General features: G+C 50.4%; 1 protein-coding gene across 25 annotated transcripts in view; it reads left to right on the top strand.

Moving 5' to 3' along the window:
- CHFR (checkpoint with forkhead and ring finger domains) overlaps positions 1 to 24004 on the top strand; it is a 47188-nt gene that overhangs the window by 14677 nt on the left and 8507 nt on the right. For 4 of the 25 annotated variants that reach the window (XM_063646859.1, XM_054444886.2, XM_063646863.1 and 1 more), the window contains 9 exons: positions 545 to 654; positions 2156 to 2215; positions 3101 to 3316; positions 11145 to 11312; positions 13700 to 13859; positions 15397 to 15551; positions 15976 to 16138; positions 19352 to 19494; positions 21205 to 21324. In XM_063646859.1, the coding sequence (XP_063502929.1) occupies positions 545 to 654; positions 2156 to 2215; positions 3101 to 3316; positions 11145 to 11312; positions 13700 to 13859; positions 15397 to 15551; positions 15976 to 16138; positions 19352 to 19494; positions 21205 to 21324 (1295 nt within the window). Of the gene's footprint in view, positions 1 to 544; positions 655 to 750; positions 1041 to 2155; positions 2216 to 3100; positions 3317 to 10356; positions 10450 to 11144; positions 11313 to 13699; positions 13860 to 15396; positions 15552 to 15975; positions 16139 to 19351; positions 19495 to 21204; positions 21325 to 24004 lie in introns of those variants that run through there. The other 21 variants (XM_063646862.1, XM_063646865.1, XM_063646866.1 and 18 more) reach the window with 11 other exon arrangements.

Below are 24004 nucleotides of genomic sequence, written 5' to 3'. Positions count from 1 at the left end.
TTCTCCCTGGGCAGAGTGCCTCAAGGGGCTTGACAGCCAGACCCCAGGCTCTGAGTGCAGGGCCATGTCCTGCAGCTGACGGCCCAGCATTTAGTCCGCTTCTGCCCAGGGCCAGTCTCTTGGGAGGGATCAGTACTCATTGGAGCCATGAGCTCACCAGGGTTGTGATGGCTGCAGGGAACGGAACTGTGGATAGCGTAAGTTCAGCTCAGGGGAGGCTGGAGGTGGAAGCACCACACTGCAGACGAGGCCTCTGGGTCCACTAGGAGGCAAACGGGAGAGAACCCAGCCCTGCAGCAGCAGAGCTGCCAAGCACGTGAGGAGGTGTGGTGGCTGGTTAGGCTGTCAGGGAGAAGTGGGCGAGCCATTTCTCGAGAGAATGGTGAGGAGTGTGTGGATGTGTGCATCGTTACATATTTACACTGTTCCTATGAGTATTTCCAGAATGGTCATATTGAGCTGCTTTGCTAATGGTGCTAGAAAAAAAATCTTGTAACTCCAAGTTATTTTACGTAGAATAAATTGTGTTTTTGTTTTTTTACAGCACCAGTGGAACAGTGATTAACAAGCTGAAGGTTGTTAAGAAGCAGACGTGCCCTTTACAGACTGGGGATGTCATCTACTTGGTGTACAGGAAGAATGAACCGGAACACAGTAAGAGAGAGGAAGGCTTGCCGGGGTCAGACCCGCACGGGGGTGCACGTGAGGGCGCACTCTGAACGTTCCTCCTGGCTACATCCCTTCCTGTAGGAACGTTCCTCCTGGCTACACCCCATTTCTTGCTCACATGGGTTCCTGCTGTGAATAGTGTCTGTTGAGGAGTGGGAGTGTCGACTTTGCAGCCTGAGCCCAGCCATTCCTCAGGAATACCACCGTGGCCATGAGCAGCCAATCCCAAAATGGCAGCCAAGGAGAAACTGATGGGGATGGTTTGGGTTCTACAGGAGAAGAACTTGAGTTATGGGGAATAAAACCTAGGACCAGGGGTCTGGAGGCCATTGATGGTTCTGCTTTTGGAGACCTTATAAGAAACATCAAAGGTTAGACTGGATTCCAGTAAGTTTTTTCAGCTCCAGAAGTCGCGTTTTTGTTTTGTGGAAGAACGGTGTAGGACAAGGAAAGTTGTGGGAGTCCTTCGAAGGTCACCCCTGAAATACTTTTTTTTTGTTTGTTTTGAGATGGAGTTTCACTCTTGTTGCCCAGGCTGAAGTGTAATGGCGCAGTCTCAGCTCACCGCAATCTCCACCTGTCGGGTTCAAGCTATTCTCCTGCCTCAGCCTCCGTAGTAGCTGGGATTATAGGCGCCCACCACCACGCCCAGCTCATTTTTGTATTTTTAGTAGAGACAGAGTTTTGCCATGCTGAACAGGCTGGTCTCAAACTCCTGACCTCAGGTGATCCACCCACCTCAGCCTCCCAAAGTGCTGGGATTACAGGCATGAGCCACTGCACCTGGCCAATACTTATTTATTTAATTTTTTTGAGACAGAGTCTCACTCTGCTCTGTTGCCCAGGCTGGAGTGCGATGGCATGATCTCAGCTCACTGCAACCTCCACCTCCTGGTTTCAAGCGATTCTCCTGCCTCAGCCTCCCAGGTAGCTGGGATTACAGGTGCCTGCCACCACACCCGGCTAATTTTTGTATTTTTAGTAGAGACAGGGTTTTGCCATGTTGGCCGGGCTGGTCTCGAACTCGGGACCTCAGGTAATCCGCCGGCCTCGGCCTCCCAGATTGCTGGGATTACAGGCAAGAGCCACTGCACCTGGCCACCCCTGAAATACCGAAAGACCACAGTGATGAGGGAGAATGGGGCAAATATGTCTTAGGCATCTTCAGCATAAACTTAACCAGCCCCTGGCCACACAGAAGGATCTTGTATCTGCTCCTTTGTGTAGTTTGAAATTATAAGTGAGGCATAGATTCTTTACCTTCTTCTGCCTCCTGATGCCATTTTTCCCCGAGGCTTATTTCTTTTGAGTTGGTAGAGATGTTTTAGATTACTTGTTTTGAAATCTCTTAAACTGATGAATTTGCTATTAGCTGATGAGTCAAAATAATCAACAAAAACAAATGGACTGGAGAACAGAAGAGAAAAATGAGTTCTCAATTTGCACAGAGGCCACCAGTTTTCTGATTTGATTGATTTTCTTTTAGACGTGGCATACCTCTATGAATCTTTAAATGAAAAGCAAGGCATGACACAAGAATTCTTTGGTAAGTAAGAGTATAGCAAAGAAGTGGATGCATATTAGGAGCTGTAGCATTCCTTTTTTTTCTTTTTTTTTTTGAGATGGAGTCTCGCTCTGTTGCCCAGGCTGGAGTGCAGTGGTGCGATCTCAGCTCACTGCAGCCTCCGCCTCATGGGTTCAAGCACTTCCCCTGCCTCAGCCTCCTGTTTTTTTTTTGAGACGGAGTTTTGCTCTTTTTCTTGTTGCTCAGCCTGGAGCGCAGTGCCGCGATCTCGGCTCACTGCAACCTCCACCTGCCGGGTTCGAGAGATTCTCCTGCCTCAGCCTCCCAAGTAGCTGGGATTACAGGTTGCACCATCTTGCCTGGCTAATCTTTTTTTTTTTTTTTTTTTTGAGACGGAGTCGCGCTCTGTCGCCCAGGCTGGACTGCAGTGGCGCAATCTTGGCTCACTGCAACCTCCGCCTCCCGGGTTCACGCCATTCTCCTGCCTCAGCCTCCCGAGTAGCTGGGACTACAGGCAGTTGCTACCATGCCCAGCTAATTTTTTATATTTTTAGTAGAGATGGGATTTCACTGTGTTAGCCAGGTTGGCCTCGATCTCCTGACTTCGTGATCCACCCGCCTCAGCCTCCCAAAGTGCTGGGATTACAGACGTGAGCCACCGAGCCTGGCACACCTGGCTAATTTTTATATTTTTAGTAGAGACAGGGTTTCACCTTGTTGGTCAGGCTGGTCTCGAACTCCTGACCTCAGGTGATACACCTGCTTCGACTTCCCAAAGTGCTGGGATTACAGGCCTGAACCACAGTGCCTGGCCTTGGGGCTGTTGCATTCTTAAGAGCGTTTCAATCCCTAGAGTGTCTGCCTGAGCCCTGGATGTGTGCTGCTTCTGCTCCTTTTGGGTTACAGAAGCTAACAAGGAAAATGTGTTCCATGGGACCAAAGATACCTCAGGTGCAGGTGCAGGGCGAGGGGCCAATCCCCGGGTCCCTCCGTCGTCGCCCGCCACTCAGGTGTGCTTTGAGGAACCACAGCCATCAACGTCGACGTCAGACCTCTTCCCCACAGCCTTGGCCTCTTCCACGGAGCCTCCTCCTGCAGGGCGAGAGCGTTCCTCCAGTTGTGGTGAGGTCACATTTCATGAGGTCTTGGTGCTGGTTGCATAGTTTTTGTTCACTACTCTTTACCTGTGTTGTTACAGAGACAGATAAGCGACTGAGGACTGGCATGAGGTTCTCAGTAGTAAGATTTCTGTAGGAGTCAATATTGAGTGTGTTGTTCCCTTCACTTCCGAAGAGAAGTGAAGATCAGGGACTCTAGTACCATGGCGTATTTTGCAGTTTCATTGAGACTATAATTCATATACCATAAAAGTCATCTAGCTGAAGTGTACATTTCAGTGGATTTTAGTACATCACAAGGTGTGGGACTATCACCACTCATTGACACCAAAAGGAAACCGGGGCCCACCAGCAGTCACCCCCCATGTCCCCTTCCCCTCGACCCCATCAGCAGTCACTCCTCATGTCCCCTTTCCCTCGGCCCCACCAGCAGTCACTCCGCATGTCCCCTTCCCCTCGGCTCGGTCCCACCAGCAGTCACTCCCCATGTCCCCTTCCCCTCGGCTCGGCCCCACCAGCAGTCACTCCCCATGTCCCCTTCCCCTCGGCCCCACCAGCAGTCACTCCGCATGTCCCCTTCCCCTCGGCTCGGCCCCACCAGCAGTCACTCGCCATGTCCCCTTCCCGTCGGCCCCACCAGCAGTCACTCCCCACGTCCCCTTCCCCCCAGCCCCTGGCAGCTGCGTGTGCTTTCAGCCTCTGGATTTTTCTGTTCTAGACACTTCACAGACATGGAATCATGCGTGCTCTTTTGTGACTGGGTTCTTTTTTGTTGTTGTTGAGATGGCGTCTCACTCTGTCGCCCAGGCTGGAGTGCAGTGGTGCAATCTTGGCTCACTGCAAGATCCGCCTCCCAGGTTCATGCCATTCTCCTGCCTCAGCCTCCCGAGTAGCTGGGACTACAGGCGCCCGCCACCACGCCCGGCTAATTTTTTTTTGTTTTTTGTTTGTTTGTTTTGAGATGGAGTCTTACTCTGTCACCCAGGCTGGAGTGCAGTGGTGCGATCTTGGCTCACTGCAAGCTCCGCCTCCTGGGTCCACGCCATTCTCCTGCTTCAGCCTCTGAGTAGCTGGGACCACAAGCACCTGTCACCACGCCTGGCTAATTTTTTGTATTTTTAGTAGAGACGGAGTTTCACCGTGTTAGCCAGGATGGTCTCGATCTCCTGACCTCGTGATCCACCCGCCTCGGCCTCCCAAAGTGCTGGGATTACAGGCATGAGCCACCGTGCCTGGCCGTGACTGGGCTCTTTCACTTAGCATGGTGTTTTCAGAGTTCATCCAGAAGAGGATGTTATTTAAAACTAGTTTTGCAGATGCTGTTCCTTACGGCTTGACTCTTACCTCTTCCATGGTCATTGGGAAGAAATTCCATCTGGGTGCAGCATGACGGGAATGTTTTCTGTTTTCTTTTAGGGTTTATCACGTGGAGGATGTGTACATATGTATTCTCTAAATTGGATCGCACTATACATATTATTATTATTATTATTTACTTTCTTAGCTATTCTCTATTCTAGATTATCTTTTGAATTAGCTTTTCCAGTTTAATAGAAAAATCTTTTTGAGATTTTTGATTTAGGGAGAATTGACAGTTTTACAGTGCCCAGGAAAATGGTGTTTCTCTCTATTTGTTAAGCTTTTCCTGTTCTTCAGTGAGGTCTCACAGCTTTCTTCGTGTCGTCTGGGCTCATTCTTAGTCCTGGAGTGCTTGGCTCTCGCGTTCTTACATTCCATAGCAGTCTGCAGATTCCTATGAACAGAAGAGCCTCTGAATCTCAGTTAGGCTGTGTTTCGATCTGACAGGAAAGCTGGTTCCCTGATAAAAAGTCCAGAAATGCCCGCTCAGCTCAGCTACTCCTGAGGTCACCAGGGGCTTCTGTGCACTCCACGCTGCTGTTTTTGCTCAGGTTTTTGTCTCAGAGGTTTCACAGTGGCTGCCAGAGCTCTGAACATCACTGACACGTTCATGACAGGCACCAGGGAGCCTCCGGGGAAGGGACCTTTGCTTTCCATGAATCTGTTGGCTGATCCGCAGCAGCAAGAGCCACCTCTCCCAGAAGACTGCTCCCTCCCTCTCATGGGCCAGCCTGGCTGCTCTGCTACAGGACACTCCTTGTTTTTACGTCTCTCTGTGTGTTCCAGTGGGATTTGGGGAAGGAGAGGCATTGGGTGCAGGGACTCAGTGTGCCTTCTTGAAACCAGAAACCTCTCACACTCTCTGGGCCTATTTCTACTTCTGTTGATTTGGTTTTTACTCTGTTGTATGCTGTTGCTCTGTCTTCACACGGGCAGCCACACCTCTCCTATTTGTCGATGTCCTTGAGGCCTTGTCGCGTCCTTCTCTAGAGGCTCCTTTGGATGAGCCCAGCTCCTCAGCAGCAGAGTGCTCTTTATTTTCTGTTTTTTTGAGACAGAGTCTTGCTCTGTTGCCCAGGCTGGAGTGCAGTGGCGCAATCTCGGCTCACTGCAACCTCCGCCTCCCGGGTTCAAGTGATTCTCCTGCCTCAGCCTCCTGAGTAGCTGCGATCACAGGCGCGCACCACCATGCCCAAAACATTTTTGTATTTTTAGTAGAGATGTTGTTGGCCAGGATAGTCACCAGCAGCAGTGTTCTAAAAGCATACCTCAGTCTGATGGATGACATCCCAGCCATCTGAAGAGTAACATCCAGATGTGTTGTAACATTCCAGTGTGTTGTAACATTTCTGTAACATTCCAATATGTTGTAACATTCTGGTGTGTTGTAACATTCGGTGTGTTGTAACATTCTGGTGTGTTGTAACATTCCGGTGTGTTGTAACATTCGGTGTTACATGGTGTGTTGTAACATTCTGGTGTGTTGTAACATTCCCGGTGTGTTGTAATGTTCCGGTGTGCTGTAACATTCCGGTGCGTTGTAACATTTGGTGTTACACGGTGTGTTATTTTAACATTCTGGTGTGTTGTAACATTCTGGTGTGTTGTAACGTTCCCGTGTGTTGTAACGTTCCGGTGTGTTGTAACATTCCGGTGTGTTGTTCCGGTGTGTTGTAACATTCTGGTGTGTTGTAACATTCCTGGTGTGTTGTAACGTTCCCATGTGTTGTAAGGTTCTGATGTGTGTAACATTCGGTGTGTTGTAACATTCCGGTGTGTTGTCACATTCTGGTGTGTTGTCACATTCTGGTGTGTTGTCACATTCTGATGTGATTTCAGGACTCACCTGGGAGGACTTCTCAGGTGCTAACTGGGGACACTAAGTTGCAGGCAAGACTGTGGAGAGTGAGTGCTATGTAGTTTCCACCTGTTACTTCCGGAGATAAGAGGAACAGCGGAGACCAAACCCGTGACAGACAGTTTCTACTAGCCTGTCTCCTATAGACTAAACACAACCCTGGCTTCTCAAAGCCTCTTTGATTTACCTTTGTTTTAACATCATAACCTTAAATTTATGAGTGAAAGAAAATAACACTTCAAGATGAAAACATCTGAGCACTGGGCACGGTGGCTCATGCCTGTAATCCCAGCACTTTGGGAGGCCAAGGTGGGCAGATCCCTCGAGACCAGCTTGGGCAACATGGTGAAACCCTATCTTTACAAAAAATACAATACAGAAAATACAAAAATTAGCCGGGTGTGGTGGTGCATGCCTGTAATCCCAGCTACTTGGAAGGCTGAGGAGGGAGGATTGCTTGAGCCTGGGAGGCGGAGGTTACGATGAGCTGAGATTGCACCACTGCACTCCAGCCTTGGCAACAAAGCCAGAGCCCATCTCAAAAACAAACAAAAAAAAGACCTGTAATCCCAGCACTTTGGGAAGCCAAGACAGGTGGATCACTTGAGGTCAGGAGCTTGAGACCTGCCTGGCCAACATGGTGAAACCCCATCTCTACTGAAAATACAAAAATTATTCGGGCATGGTGGCAGGCGCCTGTAGTTCCAGCTACTCGGGAAGCTGAGACAGGAGGTACACCTGAGACAGGAAGATCACCTGAGGCTGGGAGGCGGAGGTTGCAGTGAGCCGAGATCACGTCACTGCACTCCAGCCTGGGTGACAGTTAAACCAGGTCTCAAAAAAAAAAAAAAAAAAAGAAAAGAAAACATGCCAGATTTGAATAGCCACCAGAATGTTGAAGTTTTACCAGCTCTCTTGGGCTATGTACCCTTCATCGTATCTTCCAGGTTCCTTAAAACCTACCCTCGGGCACAGCCGGGATGTGCACTGGCTTTTCACAGGTAGATCCAGCATGCGCTGACTCTCCCCGTGCAGGGATAGCCCCAGAGGAATAGAGGTGGCGTTCCAGCCGCTCCAGCGTGGCCCACAGCGTTTCAAGTGCAGCAAGCACAGACAGGATGCAGGGTTACTAGTATTTTGGATTGAGTGCAGATTTTGAACTGTCTGCCTAGATGAACTATACCATGTCCCTAGGGCCAAGTCCCATGTGCATTTTGTGGATATTAGACCCTCTTCAGAAATGAAACACAAAACAGCTCTGGCCTGTAAAGAAAACAAACTTCACCAGTAAAATTGTTTCCTGTTCCTATCCACCAATGTGCATAGTACAGTGTGTAGTCTGGGTAATACGGTTTTCATAATTTTTTGATAATGTTCTACTTAAAAAGGGCAGTGTATTTATATATTACTTATGTAATTAAAAAAAAATTCTTCTGGCCGGGTGTGGTGGCTCACGCCTGTAATCCCAGCACTTTGGGAGGCCGGGTGGGTGGATCGCCTGAGGTCAGGATTTCAAGACCAGCCTGGCCAACATGGCAAAACCCCATCTCTACTAAAAATACAAAAATTAGCCGAGTATGGTTGCGGGCGCCTGTAATCCCAGCTACTCGGGAGGCTGAGGCATGAGAATCTCTTGAACCCAGGAGGTGGAGGTTGCAGTGAGCCAAGATCCTGCCACTGCACTCCAGCCTGGGCGACAGCACAAGACTCTGTCTCAAAAAGAAACTAAAAATAATAAAAAATAAAAATTCTTCTATCTGTATGCCTAAGTGTATGCATACTAACAAAATAATTATAGTTACTGCTTATTGAGCAGCTACTACATGTGAGGCAGTGTGCCAGGTACATTTTGTAAGTGATAAGTGGTGCTCCTCTCCACGTTGGGGGGTGTCACAGGTGGGCCATTTTTACCCCTTCATTCTGGGGATGAGATGCCTGGCTGAGCACGGGGTGCTGGAGATGATGGCGTGAGTGGGTGCCGGCTGGGGGCCAGCCCACAGGCTGTCTCTTTCCTTCTGTTCGTATATGAGGTGGTTTGTCCCCAAAACTATTCTGTTTTCTTTCAGCTGCTGTAAGCCAGTTTTTTTTCAAATAATAACACTTACATTTGAATACTGTAAGCTAGATATGTATTATGCTGTAATATGATAAACTAAGTCTTTAGTAAGGTATAGGTTATTCACACCTGTAATCCTTATTCACACCTGTAATTCCAGCACTTGGGGAGACCGAGGTGGGTGGATTGTTTGGGCTCAAGAGTTTGAGACCAGCCTGGGTAAAATGGCAAGACACTGTCTCCACCAAAAATACAAAAAAACAATTTAGCTGGGTATGGTGGTGCACACCTGTAGTCCCAGATACTCAGGAGGCAGAGGTGGGAAGATCGCTTTAGCCCAGGAGGCAGAGGTTGCAGTGAGTGGAGATCTCGCCACTGCATTCCAGCCTGGGTGAAGAGTGAGACCCCGTCTCAAAAAAAAGATAGAGGTGATTAGAAAGTCTGCCTGTTTTTCTGCCAAGGTCATTCCTGTCGTTATGACTCTGGCTTCTTGCTCCTGGAGGTAGCGCTCTCCCTACAAGTCACTGTGCTGTCTCCTTCCCATTATCACACCTCTTGTAAAATAGTCACACACAGCACCATCTCCACCCATTGGAAGCTATGCATGCCTCCCCTGGAACGTCTGTGCTTTACACAGACCTCTGTTTTTTTTGTTTGTTTGTTTTGTTTTATTTTGTTTTTTTGAGATGGAATTTTGCTCTTACTGCCCAGGCAGGAGTGCAATGGTGCGAACTTCGTTCACTGCAACTCCGCCTCCTGGGTTCAAGCAATTCTCCTGCCTCAGCCTCCCGAGTAGCTGGGTTACAGGCATGTGCCACCACACCCGGCCAATTTTGTATTTTTAGTAGAAATGGGGTTTCACTATGTTGGTCAGGCTGGTCTCGAACTCCTGACCTTAGATGATCCCCCCCACCTTGGCCTCCTGAAGTGCTGGGGTTACAGGCATGAGCCACCTTGCGCCCCGCATTTTTTTTTTTTAAAGAAATGAGGTCAGGCCGGGCGCGGTGGCTCACGCCTGTAATCCCAGCACTTTGGGAGGCCAAGGAGAGGAGATCGAGACCATCCTGGCTAACACGGTGAAACCCTGTCTCTACTAAAAATACAAAAAATTAGCTGGGCGTGGTGGCGGGCGCCTGTAGTCCCAGCTACTCAGGAGGCTGAGGTGGGAGAATGACGTGAACCAGGGAGGCAGAGCTTGCAGTGAGCCAAGATCACGCCACTGCACTCCAGCCTGGGTGACAGAGCGAGACTCTGTCTCAAAAAAAAAAAAGAAAAAAGAAATGAGGTCTTGGCCGGGCATGGTGGCTCATGCCTTTAATCCCAGTACTTTGGGAGGCTGAGGTAGGTGGATCATGAGGTCAGGAGATCGAGACCATCCTGGCTAACATGGTGAAACCCCGTCTATACTAAAAATACAAAAAAATTAGGCAGGTGTGGTGGCAGGCGCCTGTAGTCCCAGCTACCCGGGAGGCTGAGGCAGGAGAATGGCGTCAACCCAGGAGGCGGAGCTTGCAGTGAGCCGAGATCGTGCCACTGCATTCCAGCCTGGGCGACAGAGCAAGACTCCGTCTCAAAAAAAAAAAAAAAAAAAAAAAATTTGATGTCTTGCTGTGTTGCACAGGTTGGGAGAGTGATGTGGTCATAGCTCACTGTAGCCTCGAACTCCTGGGCTCAAGTGATCCACCCACCTCAGCCTCCTGAGTAGCTGGGACCATACGCTCGTACTGTCACGTCTGGTTAATTTTTTTTTTCTTTTTTGTATTTTTTGTAGAGATGGGGTCTTGCTGTGTTGCCCAGGCTGGTCTAAAACTCCTGGGATCAAGTGATCCTCCCACCTCGGCCTCCCAAAGTATTGTGATTACAGGTGTGAGCCCCATGCCCGGCCTCAGACCTCTATTTTTTATTTTTATTTTTTTCCCCAGAGGGAGTTTCGCTCTTGTTGCCCAGGCTAGAGTGCAGTGGCACGATCTTGGCTCACTGCAACCTCCGCCTCCCGGGTTCAAGCAATTTTTCTGCCTCAGCCTCTTGAGTAGCTGGGACTACATGCACTCGCCACCACGCCTGTCGAATTTTTTTGTATTTTTAGTAGAGATGGGGTTTCACCATGTTGGCCAGGCTGGTCTCAACCTCCTGACCTCAGGTGATCCACTTGCTTCGGCCTTCCAAAGTGCTGGGATTATGGGTGTGAGCCACTGCACCCAGCCCAAAGCTCTGTTTTCACAAGTTTATGACACGGTGTGCATCATATGACTACGGGTATATGGATTTGCCCTGCGTTAGACTCAGTGCTCGAGGGCTAAGCCTGGTTACAGACATCTCTGCATTTGTTTCTTGCGAATGGGCTCCTTTCCCCCAGCTCCACCCCACGTAGAGATGGGCACAAATAGAGTTAAGATGTGAGTTGAGTGATCACACCCTCCTGGTAAGCCACTTGTCATTCCTAAAGTATGACATCTCAGGTTGCCAGCTGCACTGGGCTCCAGTCAGTGACACCTTACAGGCATGGTTCTCTCCTGAGCTGGATGGATCAGCACCTGTCTTGTTTGATTCCTCTCACAGGGTCTGGGGGTGGTGGCATCTCCCCTAAAGGAAGCGGTCCCTCTGTGGCAAGTGATGAAGTCTCCAGCTTTGCCACAGCTCTCCCAGACAGAAAGACTGCGTCCTTTTCGTCGTTGGAACCCCAGGATCAGGAGGATTTGGAGCCCATGAAGAAGAAAATGAGAGGAGGTTAGTATCTGGTTGTGTGTGTCCTCTGTCCTCTCGTGTGCTCCTGGGGCTTGCAGGGGGCCGCTGCCATGCTCCGTGCTGTGGGGCATTGCTTCCTGCAGGGGCACGTGGACCCTGCCTCAGGTTGATGCCTGTAACACCTCCGGCATTTTCATTCAGAAAACCTGGGCCTGTTTTTTTTTTGCGGTTTGCATAATCCGGATAGAACTGTGGTTTACTACAAGCTGTTCTCTTGGTCTGGAAATAGTGCATTCTGAATTGCAGAATTAATCTCAAAATCCTACTTCCTGGCCAGGTGCAGTAGTTCATATCTGTAATCCTAACACTGGGAGGCCAAGGCAGGAGAATCACTTCAGGTCAGGCGTTGGGGACCAGCCTGGGTGACAGAGCAAGACTTTATCTCTAAAAATAAAAACCAAGCCTGACACTGTGGCTCACGCCTGTAATCCCAGCACTTTGGGAGGCCAAGGTGGACGGATCATCTGAGGTCAGGAGTTCGAGACCAGCCTGGCCAACATGGTGAAACTCCGTCTCTACTAAAAATGCAAAAATTAGCTGGGTGTGGTGGCGCATGCCTGTAATCCCAGCTACTTGGAAGGCTGAGGCAGGAGAATTGCTTGAAGCTGGCAGGTGGAGGTTGCAGTGAGCCAAGACTGTGCCATTGCACTGCAGCTGGGGCAACAAGAGCGCAACTCCATCTCAAAAAAAAGAAAATCAAAAAAGAAAGCCCTCTGTCCTGGTAGGACAATAATTTCTAAAAATGAAGCTTAAATCTTCACATTGAAGATGATTTAGGGAGAAGTCTGCACTTTGAAAGCCAAAGTTAAGATTATTGGAAAACATTTGGGAATGTTGTGGTAGAAGGGTTGCTGTATGGCAGTCCAGAGAGCAGCCAGTCGCTGGGGCACTGTGACAGGAATGCTCTAGGAGGGGTCCCCAGGGAAAAAAATTAGGTTATCTGACACATGGAGTTGATCGGTGTGGGGAAGGTGTGGAAAGAGTCAGCAACAGTTACACAGGAAAAATAAGCACAGGAATGAGGAAATTTTAATTCTAGCAAACATGAAAAATTGTGTAAGTCACACAACTTAATCTAGTAAACTACTTGGCTCAGCAGTGAATACTTGCATAAGCATAATAATACAAATACAATATCATGATCTAACGTAATCTGTTAATGTGATGTTGGCAGGGGTGTCTCAGGTCAGAGTTTTTCTCTACCTTATTAGATGTCAGGGATGATGTCTAAAATTGATAAATCAAATGTACCATGATAACTTAGAAACACAAAGGTAAATACCAGAAGAAACAGCTCAAAGACACGAAAATAGTTTTCCTCCGAGGAGGGAAATTGGGTGAGGAGCGGCTGAGGCAGAGGGTGACTGCCTTTGTTTTCTTCTAAATATATTATGTATACATTTTTTAAGAGACAGGATCTTGCTTTGTAAATATATTATGTATACATTTTTTTTAAGAGACAGGATCTTGCTTTGTAAATATATTATGTATACATTTTTTTTAAGAGACAGGATCTTGCTTTGTCACCCAGGCCAGAGCACAGTGGTGCAGTCTCGGCTCACTGCAGCCTCCACCTCCTGGGCTCAGACAGTCCTCCCACCTCAGCCTTCTGAGTAGCTGGGACCACAGGTGCACGCTACCATAGCCAGCTAATTTTTTTTTTCCCATTTTTTAAGAGATGGGGTTTCATTATATTGCCCAGACTGGTCTTGAACTCCTGGGCTCAAGTGATCTGCCCGCCTCAGCCTCCCAAAGTGCTGGGAGGCTTCTTCTAAATACTTGGCTTTTTAAATTGTGTACAGTTTCTTTAAAAATAAAAGTTAATTGATTACCAACATCTGAGCATTATAGAAAAATAAAAACACCAGAAGAGGGTGGGGCGCGGTAGCTCACGCCTGTTACCCCAGTACTTTGGGAGGCTGAGGCGGGTGGATCACGAGATCAGGAGATCGAGACCATCCTGGCTAACACGGTGAAACCCCGTCTGTACTAAAAATACAAAAAATTAGCTGTGCGTGGTGGTGGGCACCTGTAGTCCCAGCTACTCAGGAGGCTGAGGAAGGAGAATGGCGTGAACCCGGGAGGCGGAGCTTGCAGTGAGCCAAGATCGCACCACTGCACTCCAGCCTGGGCGACAGAGCGAGACTCCGTCTCAAAAAAAAAGACTGCATGTATTTCCTTCTTGGTTATGACAGTCAGAACACATCCCTTTCTCTTGTAGATGGGGACCTTGACCTGAACCTGCATGTATTTCCTTCTTGGTTACGACAGTCTGAACACATACCTTTCTCCTGTAGACAGGGACCTTGACCTGAACCTGCATGTATTTCCTTCTTGGTTATGACAGAACACATCCCTTTCTCCTGTAGATGGGGACCTTGACCTGAACGGGCAGTTGTTGGTCGCACAACCGCGTAGAAATGCCCAAACCGTCCACGAGGACGTCAGAGCGGCGGCTGGGAAGCCAGACAAGATGGAGGAGACGCTGACATGCATCATCTGCCAGGACCTGCTGCATGACTGCGTGAGGTGCGACCGTGTTCACCCTTGGCTCACGGAACATGGCACTGCAGGTTCTTCGTCCAGTGTGGGGCAGGGCTGGGCATGAAACAAGCCTGCAGGTCCTGTTTGGCCTGGCATCTGCTGAGGTTACCATTTTTTTTCTTTTTTTAGACAAGGTCTGGCTCTGTCACCCAGATAAGAGTGGGTGGAGCTTTCTCAGCCCACTGCAACCTCTCCCTCCCAGGATCAAGTGGTTCTCTGACCTCAGCCTCCTGAGTTGCTGGGACTATAGGTGCACACCACTATGCCCGGCTGACTTTTTTTTTTTTTTTAATGTTCTGATTTTATTGTTATTTATTTTTTATTCCTTTTTTTTTTTTTTAAAGATGGAGTCTCGCATTTAAAGATGCACCAGGCTGGAGTGCAGTGGCACAATCTTGGCTCACTACAACCTCAGCCTCCCGGGTTCAGATGATTCTCCTACCTCAGCCTCCTGAGCAGCTGGGACTGCAGGCATGTGCCACCATGCCCAGCTAATTTTTTTGTATTTTTTAGTAGAGACAGGGTTTCACCATGTTGGCCAGGCTGGTCTTGAACTCCTGACTTCAGGTGATCTGCCCACCTTTGCCTTTTTGCCTCCCAAAGTGCTGGGATTATAGGCGTGAGCCACTGCTCCCAGCCACCCCGCTGATTTTTGTGTTTTTTGTAGAGACGGTTTCGCCATGTAGCCCAGGCTGGTTTTTTGTTTTTGTTTTTGTTTTTTGGAGTTAGAATCTCGCTCTGTCACCCAGGCTGGAGTGCAGTGGTGTGATCTTGGCTCACTGCAACCTCCACCTCCTGGGTTCAAGTGATTCTCCTGTCTCAGCCTCCCGAGTAGCTGGGACTACAGACATGCGTCACCACGTCTGGCTAATTTTTTTGTATTTTTAGTAGAGACGGGAGTTTCACCATATTAGTCAGGCTGGTCTCCAACTCCTGTACTCAGGTAATCTGCCCACCTTGGCCTCCCAAAGTGTTGGGATTACAGACGTGAGCCACCGCGCATGGCCACCACTTTCATTTTACTTGTGGCGCCAACAAGGAGGAAACCTGGAACCCAGAGCCGGAGGCTGTAGACCCCACAAGTTTTGGGTGTGTGGATTGTGTGTGACCCAGTGAACTCTACAGACAGATGAAAGGAACTATGCACATTTTAAATGCTCCTTAGCTGGGAAGGTGTATTTAGCATAGAACGAATGCAGGAGCAGCTGAGGAAGGGCCTCCTTGCTTTTCTGTGGGAACTCAAGAGTGACAGCCTTCCAACTTCTGGGCCAGAAACACTTGGTGTCTCCATTGTTTGTGTTCCTGAAGTCATAATCTACTCGCCTCTGTCTCTCCTGAAAACACAGAGGCCATGTGGCCTCTGATTTCTTTTCATTAACCAAGACTGACTTAAAGGGTTTTTAGGTTGAACGACGGCTGGGCCCCTGTAGGCCCTTCCATGGTGGGGCTGCTGCGGACCTTGGCTGAGGGTCGCGGTTGCATTTGTGGGACTGTCTGGACACTGTTCCTCTCGCACTTTCAGTTTGCAGCCCTGCATGCACACGTTCTGCGCGGCTTGCTACTCGGGCTGGATGGAGCGCTCGTCCCTGTGTCCTACCTGCCGCTGTCCCGTGGAGCGGATCTGTAAAAACCACATCCTCAACAACCTTGTGGAAGCATACCTCATCCAGCACCCAGGCAAGTGAGGGCATCCCCACACCAGCACCCAGGCACGTGAGGGCTGTCCCTCCACCAGCAGCCAGGCATGTGAGGGTGGTCCCTCCACCAGCACCCAGGCATGTGAGGGCATCCACCCACCAGCACCCGGGCACGTGAGGGCTGTCCCTCCACCAGCACCCGGGCACGTGAGGGTGGTCCCTCCACCAGCACCCGGGCACATGAGGGCTGTCCCTCCACCAGCACCTGGGCAAGCGAGGGCGGTCCCTCCACCAGCACCCAGGCACATGAGGGTGGTCCCTCCACCAGCACCTGGGCACGTGAGGGTGGTCCGCCGAGACCCCTCCTTCCGCGGCACTGTGCACACGAGCTCCCAGCAGTGTCAGCTGTGTCTGCCTGTCATGCCTCACTGCTGGCGAATGGCGCTGTGTCCTTTCAATTCTAGACAAGAGTCGCAGTGAAGAAGATGTGCAAAGTATGGATGCCAGGAATAAAATCACTCAAGACATGCTGCAGCCCAAAGTCAGGCGGTCTTTTTCTGATGAAGAAGGGAGTTCAGAGGACCTGCTGGAGCTGTCAGACGTTGACAGTGAGTCCTCAGACATTAGGTAAATCATGCCCCTGGCTCAAAGCAGAGTGTGGGAGCCAGAGGAGCATCAGAACCATGACCAAGAGCTCACTACTGGGTGGACAGCATGGGTCCTGAGTTCTAGTTCTGCCCCTGAGCAACCAAGCTCTTAAATGGCTTGAGCTTGTTTTCTGATATTGGATAGTATTAGCACCTCCCCTGAGAGGCGTGGCAGGGACTGGGTGAACACTTAGTGGGGTAGCCAGGGGGTAGCCAGCAGAGCGTCAGCCGCAGGCGACTGCTGTAGACATTTGCACCCTTGGCTGACACCCTTCCCTTTGCTTCAACTCGTCATGGGTCTGGTATCTCTGGCTGTGACAGAGGGACATCATTCCATATGTTATTTTTTCCCACGTAAGCACATGTATTCTTTGTAGTTGATCTAGTGATTATAAAGTCCTGTAGTATAAATTGCAACGTTTATCATTTGTCAGGATGTTATTACAGAAGAGGCACCATCATCAGGCTGAGACAATCCCAGCCTCAGAGACTTTATTTATCTGCTGACATGTTGAGGTTTCCTAATGCACAAGACCGGGGTCTGAATGTTGGGTTGAGGCCATGATATTTAAAAAGACAATGAACAAAAAAAAAAACAAACCTGAAACTATTATCTTTGTTTCCTTTTGCCAAGTTTAGCATGTGACTGTTAAGCAAAAAGAAGGAAACCAAAACCACTTTAGCATTAAGATTTTGCTGCATCTACCCAGCCATTCATACATGTGTCATAATCGTTAACAAAATGAAATGTAATATACTAACAAATTTTTTTTTTCTTTTTTTTTTTTTTTTGAGATGGAGTGTCGCTCTGCTGCCAGGCTGGAGTGCAATGACATGATCTCAGCTCACTGAAATCACCACCTCCTGGGTTCAAGCGATTCTCCTGCCTCAGCCTCTCAAGTAGCTGGGACTACAGGCGCACGCCGCCACACCCAGCTAATTTTTTTGTATTTTTAGTAGAGATGGGGTTTTACCACGTTGGCCAGGATGGCCTTGATCTCCTGACCTCGTGATCCGCCGGCCTTGACCTCCCAAAGTGCTGGGATTACAGGCGTGAGCCACTGCGCCCTGCCAATGGCACTATCTTGGCTCATTGCAACCTCTGCCTCCCGGGTTCAAGCAATTCCCCTGCCTCAGCCTTTCAAATAGCTGGGATTACAGGCATGCACCACCAAACTTGGCTAATTTTTTTTTCTTTTCTTTTTTTTTTTGAGACAAAGTCTCGCTCTGTCGCCCAGGCTGGAGTGCAGTGGCATGACCTTCGCCCACTGCAGCATTCATCTCCTGGGTTCAAGTGATTCTCCTGCGTTAGCCTCCTGAGGGGCTGGGATTACGGGCATACGCCACGACATCCAGCTAATTTTTGTGTTTTTAGTAAAGGCAGGGTTTTACCGTGTTGGCCAGACTGGTCTCAAAATCCTGACCTCAAGTGATCCATCTGCCTTGGCCTCTCAAAGTGCTGGGATTATAGGTGTGAGCCACCGTGCCTGGCCACTAATTTTGTATTTTTAGTAGAGACAGGGTTTCACCATGTTGGCCAGGCTGGTCTTGAACTCCTGACCTTAGGTGATCAGCCCGCCTCGGCTTCCCAAAGTGCTGGGATTATAGGCATGAGAAACAAATTTATTTTTTGTTTGTTTTTTTGAGATGGAGTTTCGCTCTGTTGCCCAGGCTGGAGTGCAGTGGCTCGATCTTGGCTCACTGCAAGCTCCGCCTCCCGAGTTCACACCATTTTCCTGCCTCAGCCTCCCAAGTAGCTGGGACTACAGGCGCCCGCTACCATGCCCGGCTAATTTTTTGTATTTTTAGTAGAGACGGGGTTTCACCGTGTTGAACTCCTGACCTCGTGATCCGCCCACCTGAGCCTCCCAAAGTGCTGGGATTACAGGCATGAGAAACAAGTATTTTTATGAAGCTGGGATTCGGCTGCACGTACAGCTTGGTAATGTCCCCAGTGTTTGAATTGGGAAACAGTTGCTGCCGTGCATTTCTTACATCCGTATTTGTGCACATGTGCAGTGACGTCGATGTTTAGACGTGAAGCAGTCGAGTCACAGAGTGTGACTGGGAATTGGACCTTGATAGACGTTTGATAAGTTTGTTATCCAGACACCGATCGGAACGGGTGTGCCTAATACACTCTACAAGGTCTGCATGAGGGGCTCTTTTTGCCAGTTTAAAAGGAGAAATAGGTAATCTCATTTTCATTTACATTTTTTCCTTACGAAAAAATATATGTCTTTTCACTGTGCTTTGTTTTTTATCTGGTCGGGTCTTACCCATTGGCCTCATCGGCCCCTGGCCTTTGGTGTCAGGCGCAGAAAAGCCTTTCAGATGGAGAGGAGAGCCTCGTGTATTTTTTCCTACAGGTTCTTTTTTTACAGTTGACATTTTTGGCTGCTTGTTTTTGGAAGTACAAGGGAAGTGTAGAAAAGACAAGTGATTCGGGGCTTTGCAGGCGCCTGGTGTGGCTCCCAGTACCTTGTCCACCGCGCTCTGCTTTTAACAGGCCTCCCGAGGAGCACGGGGTGTGCTCGCATGTGCTGGCCCTTGCCCTGCGCTACCGCGCTCTATTTTTAATAGGGGAGAGTAGGCGGCGTCCTGAGGAGCACGGGGCGTGCACGCACGTGCTGGCCCTTGCCCTGCCCTACCACGCTCTGCTTTTAACAGGCCTCCCGAGGAGCACGGGGTGTGCTCGCATGTGCTGGCCCTTGCCCTGCGCTACTGCGCTCTATTTTTAATAGGGGAGAGTAGGCGGCGTCCTGAGGAGCACGGGGCGTGCACGCACGTGCTGGCCCTTGCCCTGCCCTACCACGCTCTGCTTTTAACAGGGGAGAGTAGGCGGCGTCCTGAGGAGCACGGGGCGTGTGCGCATGTGCTGGCCCTTGCCCTGTGCTGGTGTTGTCTCGTGGAAGCACACGTCAATGGGGACCGAGTGACCCCAGGGATGGGGCTCTAAAGCGTGGGGGCTGAGCTGGGGATGCAGAGCGGCGTGTCCTTGCCCTTCGACTCGTTCTGGTCCCTCTCTTCTAACACGGGGGTGCTGGACAGGAAGGGGGCCCAGCCCTTCCCCTCACACCAAGCAGCTGAGCGACGGTGGAGCTGAGCTGTGATGGCTGCGGACCCGCGTTGCACCGGCCCTACCTGAGAGGCTTGGGGCCTGCACACAGCTCGGCCCTGTGCTTCCTTGCAGCCAGCCATACGTTGTGTGCCGGCAGTGTCCTGAGTACAGAAGGCAGGCGGCGCAGCCTCCCCCATGCCCAGCACCGGAGGGCGAGCCAGGAGTCCCACAGGCCCTAGTGGATGCACCCTCCACGTCCGTCAACCTGACGACAGGTGAGCCGCGCCGCCCTCAGGCCTCAGCCTTCGCGTGAGTCACTTTGTGGCTGTGCCCGGTGCTGACGTGCACGTGACCGCGCTCTGCCTGCCTCCTCTCTGCACTGCTCTCCCACTTTGGGCCCTGGCCTCAGTGGTCTCCCTGCACTCACAGTTGGTTGCTTTTCATGACTGATTTTGGGTTGGGAAATCAAGACAAGTAACTGTTCATTCGTAGCCCCTCCTGAACACTCCTGGGAATTAACAACTCTGACCTTAATACTTGACCTCTCCCCAGCCGCTGCCTCAGGGCAGCTGATGTCCCCCAGTGGGTTTGCCATACCCAAAGTGATGATCGCATATCTGTCCCTCAAGTAAGAGGCGGGCTTCTCCCCAGCAGTGGCGATGTCGCCAGAAGCTGCTCTGCATCTCCAGAGTTGGCTTAATGCAAAATGTTTTCCCGTCAGGTGCCTTTTTCCAGCAAGGGGCTCCAGGTGCCATCCAAGAAGTCAGAGGAGAGCTGGGCAGGGGGTAGGGAGGCTTCATTTCTCTGCCCTGCTCACTCCAGACTCATAGAATGGGAAGATGGCCCTCAGGGGTCCTGGCTTCCTGGCCACGGGTCGGGGCTGAGCACATCACAAGGCCACTGGCCTGGGATGGATGCAGAGCCACATCCTTGTGCTGCATTCTCAGTGGCTTCCTGTAGAACCCGTGGACGGAACGGACAAAGCAGTGCTTGGCGTTGGTATGGATGCCCGTCCACCAGCCTGGGTTTGCCTCCGCCACTCAGCAGCTCTGTCTGGGTCACTGGACAAGCTCCTTCCTTTGCGTGGTGGGACCAGCACCTCCCTCTGGGGTCCTGGGTCCCTCAGTGGGCACTCAGTGAACCTGGGTGGTGAAATTGCCGTCCTTATGGCCGGCATGTTGACCTCGCAGGGTTTTTCCTGTGTGGGTGGCGAGTGTCCAGGGAACTTGGCTGAGTGGGCTCAGACTTCCTGCTGCCGCATCGATTGGTCTTGTGCACCATGCCTGTCTTTTGTTTATTTGAGAGATGGCTTGTTCTCTCACCTGAGCGGAAATTGAACACACAGCTTGTTTTATTCTATATCATAGGCTCTATGGGCCTGTCCTCTGTCTATAGGAAATAATAGAAAACCTTCAACAGATTGGCCGGGCACGGTGGCTCACGCCTGTAATCCCAGCACTTTGGGAGGCTGAGGCAGGCGGATCACAAGGTCAGGAGATCGAGACCATCCTGGCTAACATGGTGAAACCCCATCTCTACTAAAAATACAAAAAAAAAAAAAAAAAAAAAAATTAGCCAGGCGTGGTGGCAGGCGCCTGTAGTCCCAGCTACTCTGGAGGCTGAGGCAGGAGAATGGCGTGAACCCGGGAGGCGGAGCTTGCAGTGAGCCGAGATCGCACCACTGCACTCCACCCTGAGTGACAGAGTGAGACTCCGTCTCAAAAAAAAAAAAGAAAACCTGCAACAGATCTTTGAAATCTTGCTCCAGCTGCTAAACCAAAGATCATTTTTGGTTATTGTTAATCCGTTTTGACTCCCCAAGTTTGGGTGGCAGAAGGTCCCTGGTGGTTTAGCAGGGCAGGTCTGTGTCTTCCCCGGCTGTCTCAGGTGCACATCTCCTCACTGTGCTTCCCGGCGGCCTCTCTAACCTGCTGTCTTTCTGCCCTGGGTCCCACGTGCTCCGGCTGAATGTGTGTGTGCTTCAGCAGTCCAGGATTACGTGTGCCCTCTGCAAGGAAGCCACGCCCTGTGCACCTGCTGCTTCCAGCCCATGCCTGACCGGAGAGCGGAGCGCGAGCAGAACCCGCGTGTCGCCCCTCAGCAGTGTGAGTGCCCGCGCCACCGCACGCAGGCGGGTTCCTATCTTTCCTTCGGGGCTCAGGTTTCAAAGTGGTGTTGGCCTTAGGATAACCTGTGAAGTAAGGATGCCGTTTCTTTTTTTTCATCTGTGTGATCAGTTGTCCCCACGTGACCATATTGAATAATCTATCTTTTCCCACCATCTAGTAACACTGCCCCTTCACAGGCTACATCTCCATCCACCGGGGCCTCGGCTTGGATCTGTGTCCATCCCCTGCCAGCACTGTGGTTGCTTTATAATGTGTCACTGTTAAACCTTCTAGATGAATGTTGATGCTTTAGTATACAACTCTGGCCAGGCACAGTGGCTCACGTCTGTAATCCCAGCACTTTGGGAGGCCAAGGTAGGTGGATCTTCTGTGTCCAGGAGTTTCAGACCAGCCTGGGCAACATGGTGAAACCCCATCTCTACAAAAAATACAAACATTAGCCAGACATGATGTTGTACACCTGTAATCCCAGCTACTCGGGAGGCTGAGGCCAAAGGATGGCTTGAGTCCGAGGGGAGCAGGTTGCAGTGAGCTGAGATCGTGCCACTGTACTCCAGTCTTGGCGACAGAGGGATATCCTGTCTCAAAACACACACATATATATATATATATGTATGCACACACATATAGTTCCTGTTATTAAAAATGGAGCTTGTTCTTTATTTCATGGCTGTTTTAATTTATTCCTGCAGAAATGTCTGTTTGCGTCCTTTGCCTTTTTTTTTATGACTTCCTAATTTGTCAGAGCGCTCCTTATGTGTGAAAGTGTTAGGTGAAGAAAGCCCTAGCCCTGTTGAGCACCACAGTTGGCTCCTGCTACACACACCGGTGCTGCTCTGTGCACTGAGCCCTGTGTGAGCAGCACGCAGGCCCACAGCACTGGTTCTGTCTGGAATGGCTTAAAAATGTTCTGGGCACTCAGGAAACCAAACAGGTTACTTCTGGGGTCTGTACCCTGAGACTGGGCTTGGCAGGGGTGGGGCCTGGCCTACAGCGTCGGGACACATGGCCATGGGACACACCCGGTGACCTGGGTGGTCGCTGCCTCGGGGGTCGTCCACGGCAGGCACTGGCCACTGCTGATGCTGCACGCGGGAGGGCAGGTGAGAAGCCACAGAGAACAGCTTGTCCCGTGTCTAACACACGCGGTGGTCAGCAGATGGCAGCTCGGCCCAGCTTTTCCCCAGGAATCCAAACTCTTCGCTGTAATTTCATGGAGAATGCTTCGTATACGGAGGCATTGGTGAAGTGGCCGTAGGCGTTATAAGACTTAAGGACTCAATCCTGTGAGAATTTTAGCGAGGGTTTACCTAACGTTATATTTTAGGGATTTCCATTGTATAGAATATCAGACAATTAAAAATAATTTCCTTTGGGAGGCTGAGGTGGGTGATCACAAGGTTAGGAGATCGAGACCATCCTGGCTAACCTGGTGAAATCCTGTCTCTACTAAAATTACAAAAAATTAGCCGGGTGTGGTGGCGGGCGCCCGTAGTCCCAGCTACTTGGGAGGCTGAGGCAGGAGAACCGCTTCAACCCAGGAGGCAGAGGTTGCAGTGAGCCGAGATCGCGCCAGTGCACTCCAGCCTGGGTGACAGAGCAAGACTCTGTCTCAAAAAAAAAAAAAAAAAAAAAACGTCTACAAAGCCAAGGTGACAACATGGAAAAATACCTAGGTAGAAAAAGGCCACGTAGGCTGGGCACAGGGGCTCACGCCTGTAATCCCAGCACTTTGGGAGGCCAAGGCAGGCGGATGACCTGAGATCAGGAGTTTGAGACCAGCCTGACCAACACGGTGAGACCCCATCTCTACTAAAAATGCAAAAATAGGCCAGTTATGGTGGGTGCCTGTAATCCCAGCTACTGGGGAGGCTGAGGCAGGAGAATCGCTTGAACCCAGGAGGCGGAGGTTGCAGTGAGCCGAGATTGCTCCACTGTACTCCAGCCTGGGCGACAGAGCAAGACTCTGTCTCAAAAAAAAAAAAAAAAAAAAAGCCACCTAAATATGTGCAGTTGGGGGCAAGCATGTTGCATGTTCAGAGCTAGAATGAAGCCCATCGAAGCTGTGTTAGGGTGATGGAGCAGGTGAGATTTCTTTCTTTTGTGGCTCTCACTATTTTCCTGGGATGAGGAGGTGGTGTTCAGTGTAAGAAACGATATGGATCTGGGGCCGGGTGCAGTGCCTCATGCCTGTAATCCCAGCACTTTGAGAGGCTGAGGTGGGAAGATCACTTGAAGCCAGGAGTTTGAAACCATCCTGGGCAACATGGTGAGACCCTGTCTCTACAAAAATAAAAAATAAATTAGCTGGGCATGGTGGTGTGCACCTGTAGTCCTAGCTACTCGGGAGGCTGAGGTGGGTGGATCCCTTGAACCCAGGAGGCGGAGGTTGCAGTGAGCTCTGATTGTTCCCCTGTGCTCCAGCTTGGACAACAGAGCGAGACTCCATCTCTGAAAAATAAAAAACCAGAAAATGTGAGCCTGGCCTTTTTTCAGGGTTACAACTTCTCGTCATCACAGTCCATCACAACCTGGGTGACGTTAGCTGGATGTGGCCCCGCCCCGATTTCCATGAGACTCCTCCTGAACAATGTTTCCAAGGAGTTGAGCTCCTGAGCCTGGTGCTGATGAATTGTATTGGAGACAGTCCTCAGCG

The sequence above is a fragment of the Pongo pygmaeus genome, chromosome 10 (genome assembly GCF_028885625.2).
Source record: "Pongo pygmaeus isolate AG05252 chromosome 10, NHGRI_mPonPyg2-v2.0_pri, whole genome shotgun sequence".
NCBI classification, from domain to species: Eukaryota; Metazoa; Chordata; class Mammalia; order Primates; family Hominidae; genus Pongo; species Pongo pygmaeus.
This window is presented reverse-complemented; position numbering and strand designations above follow the sequence as displayed.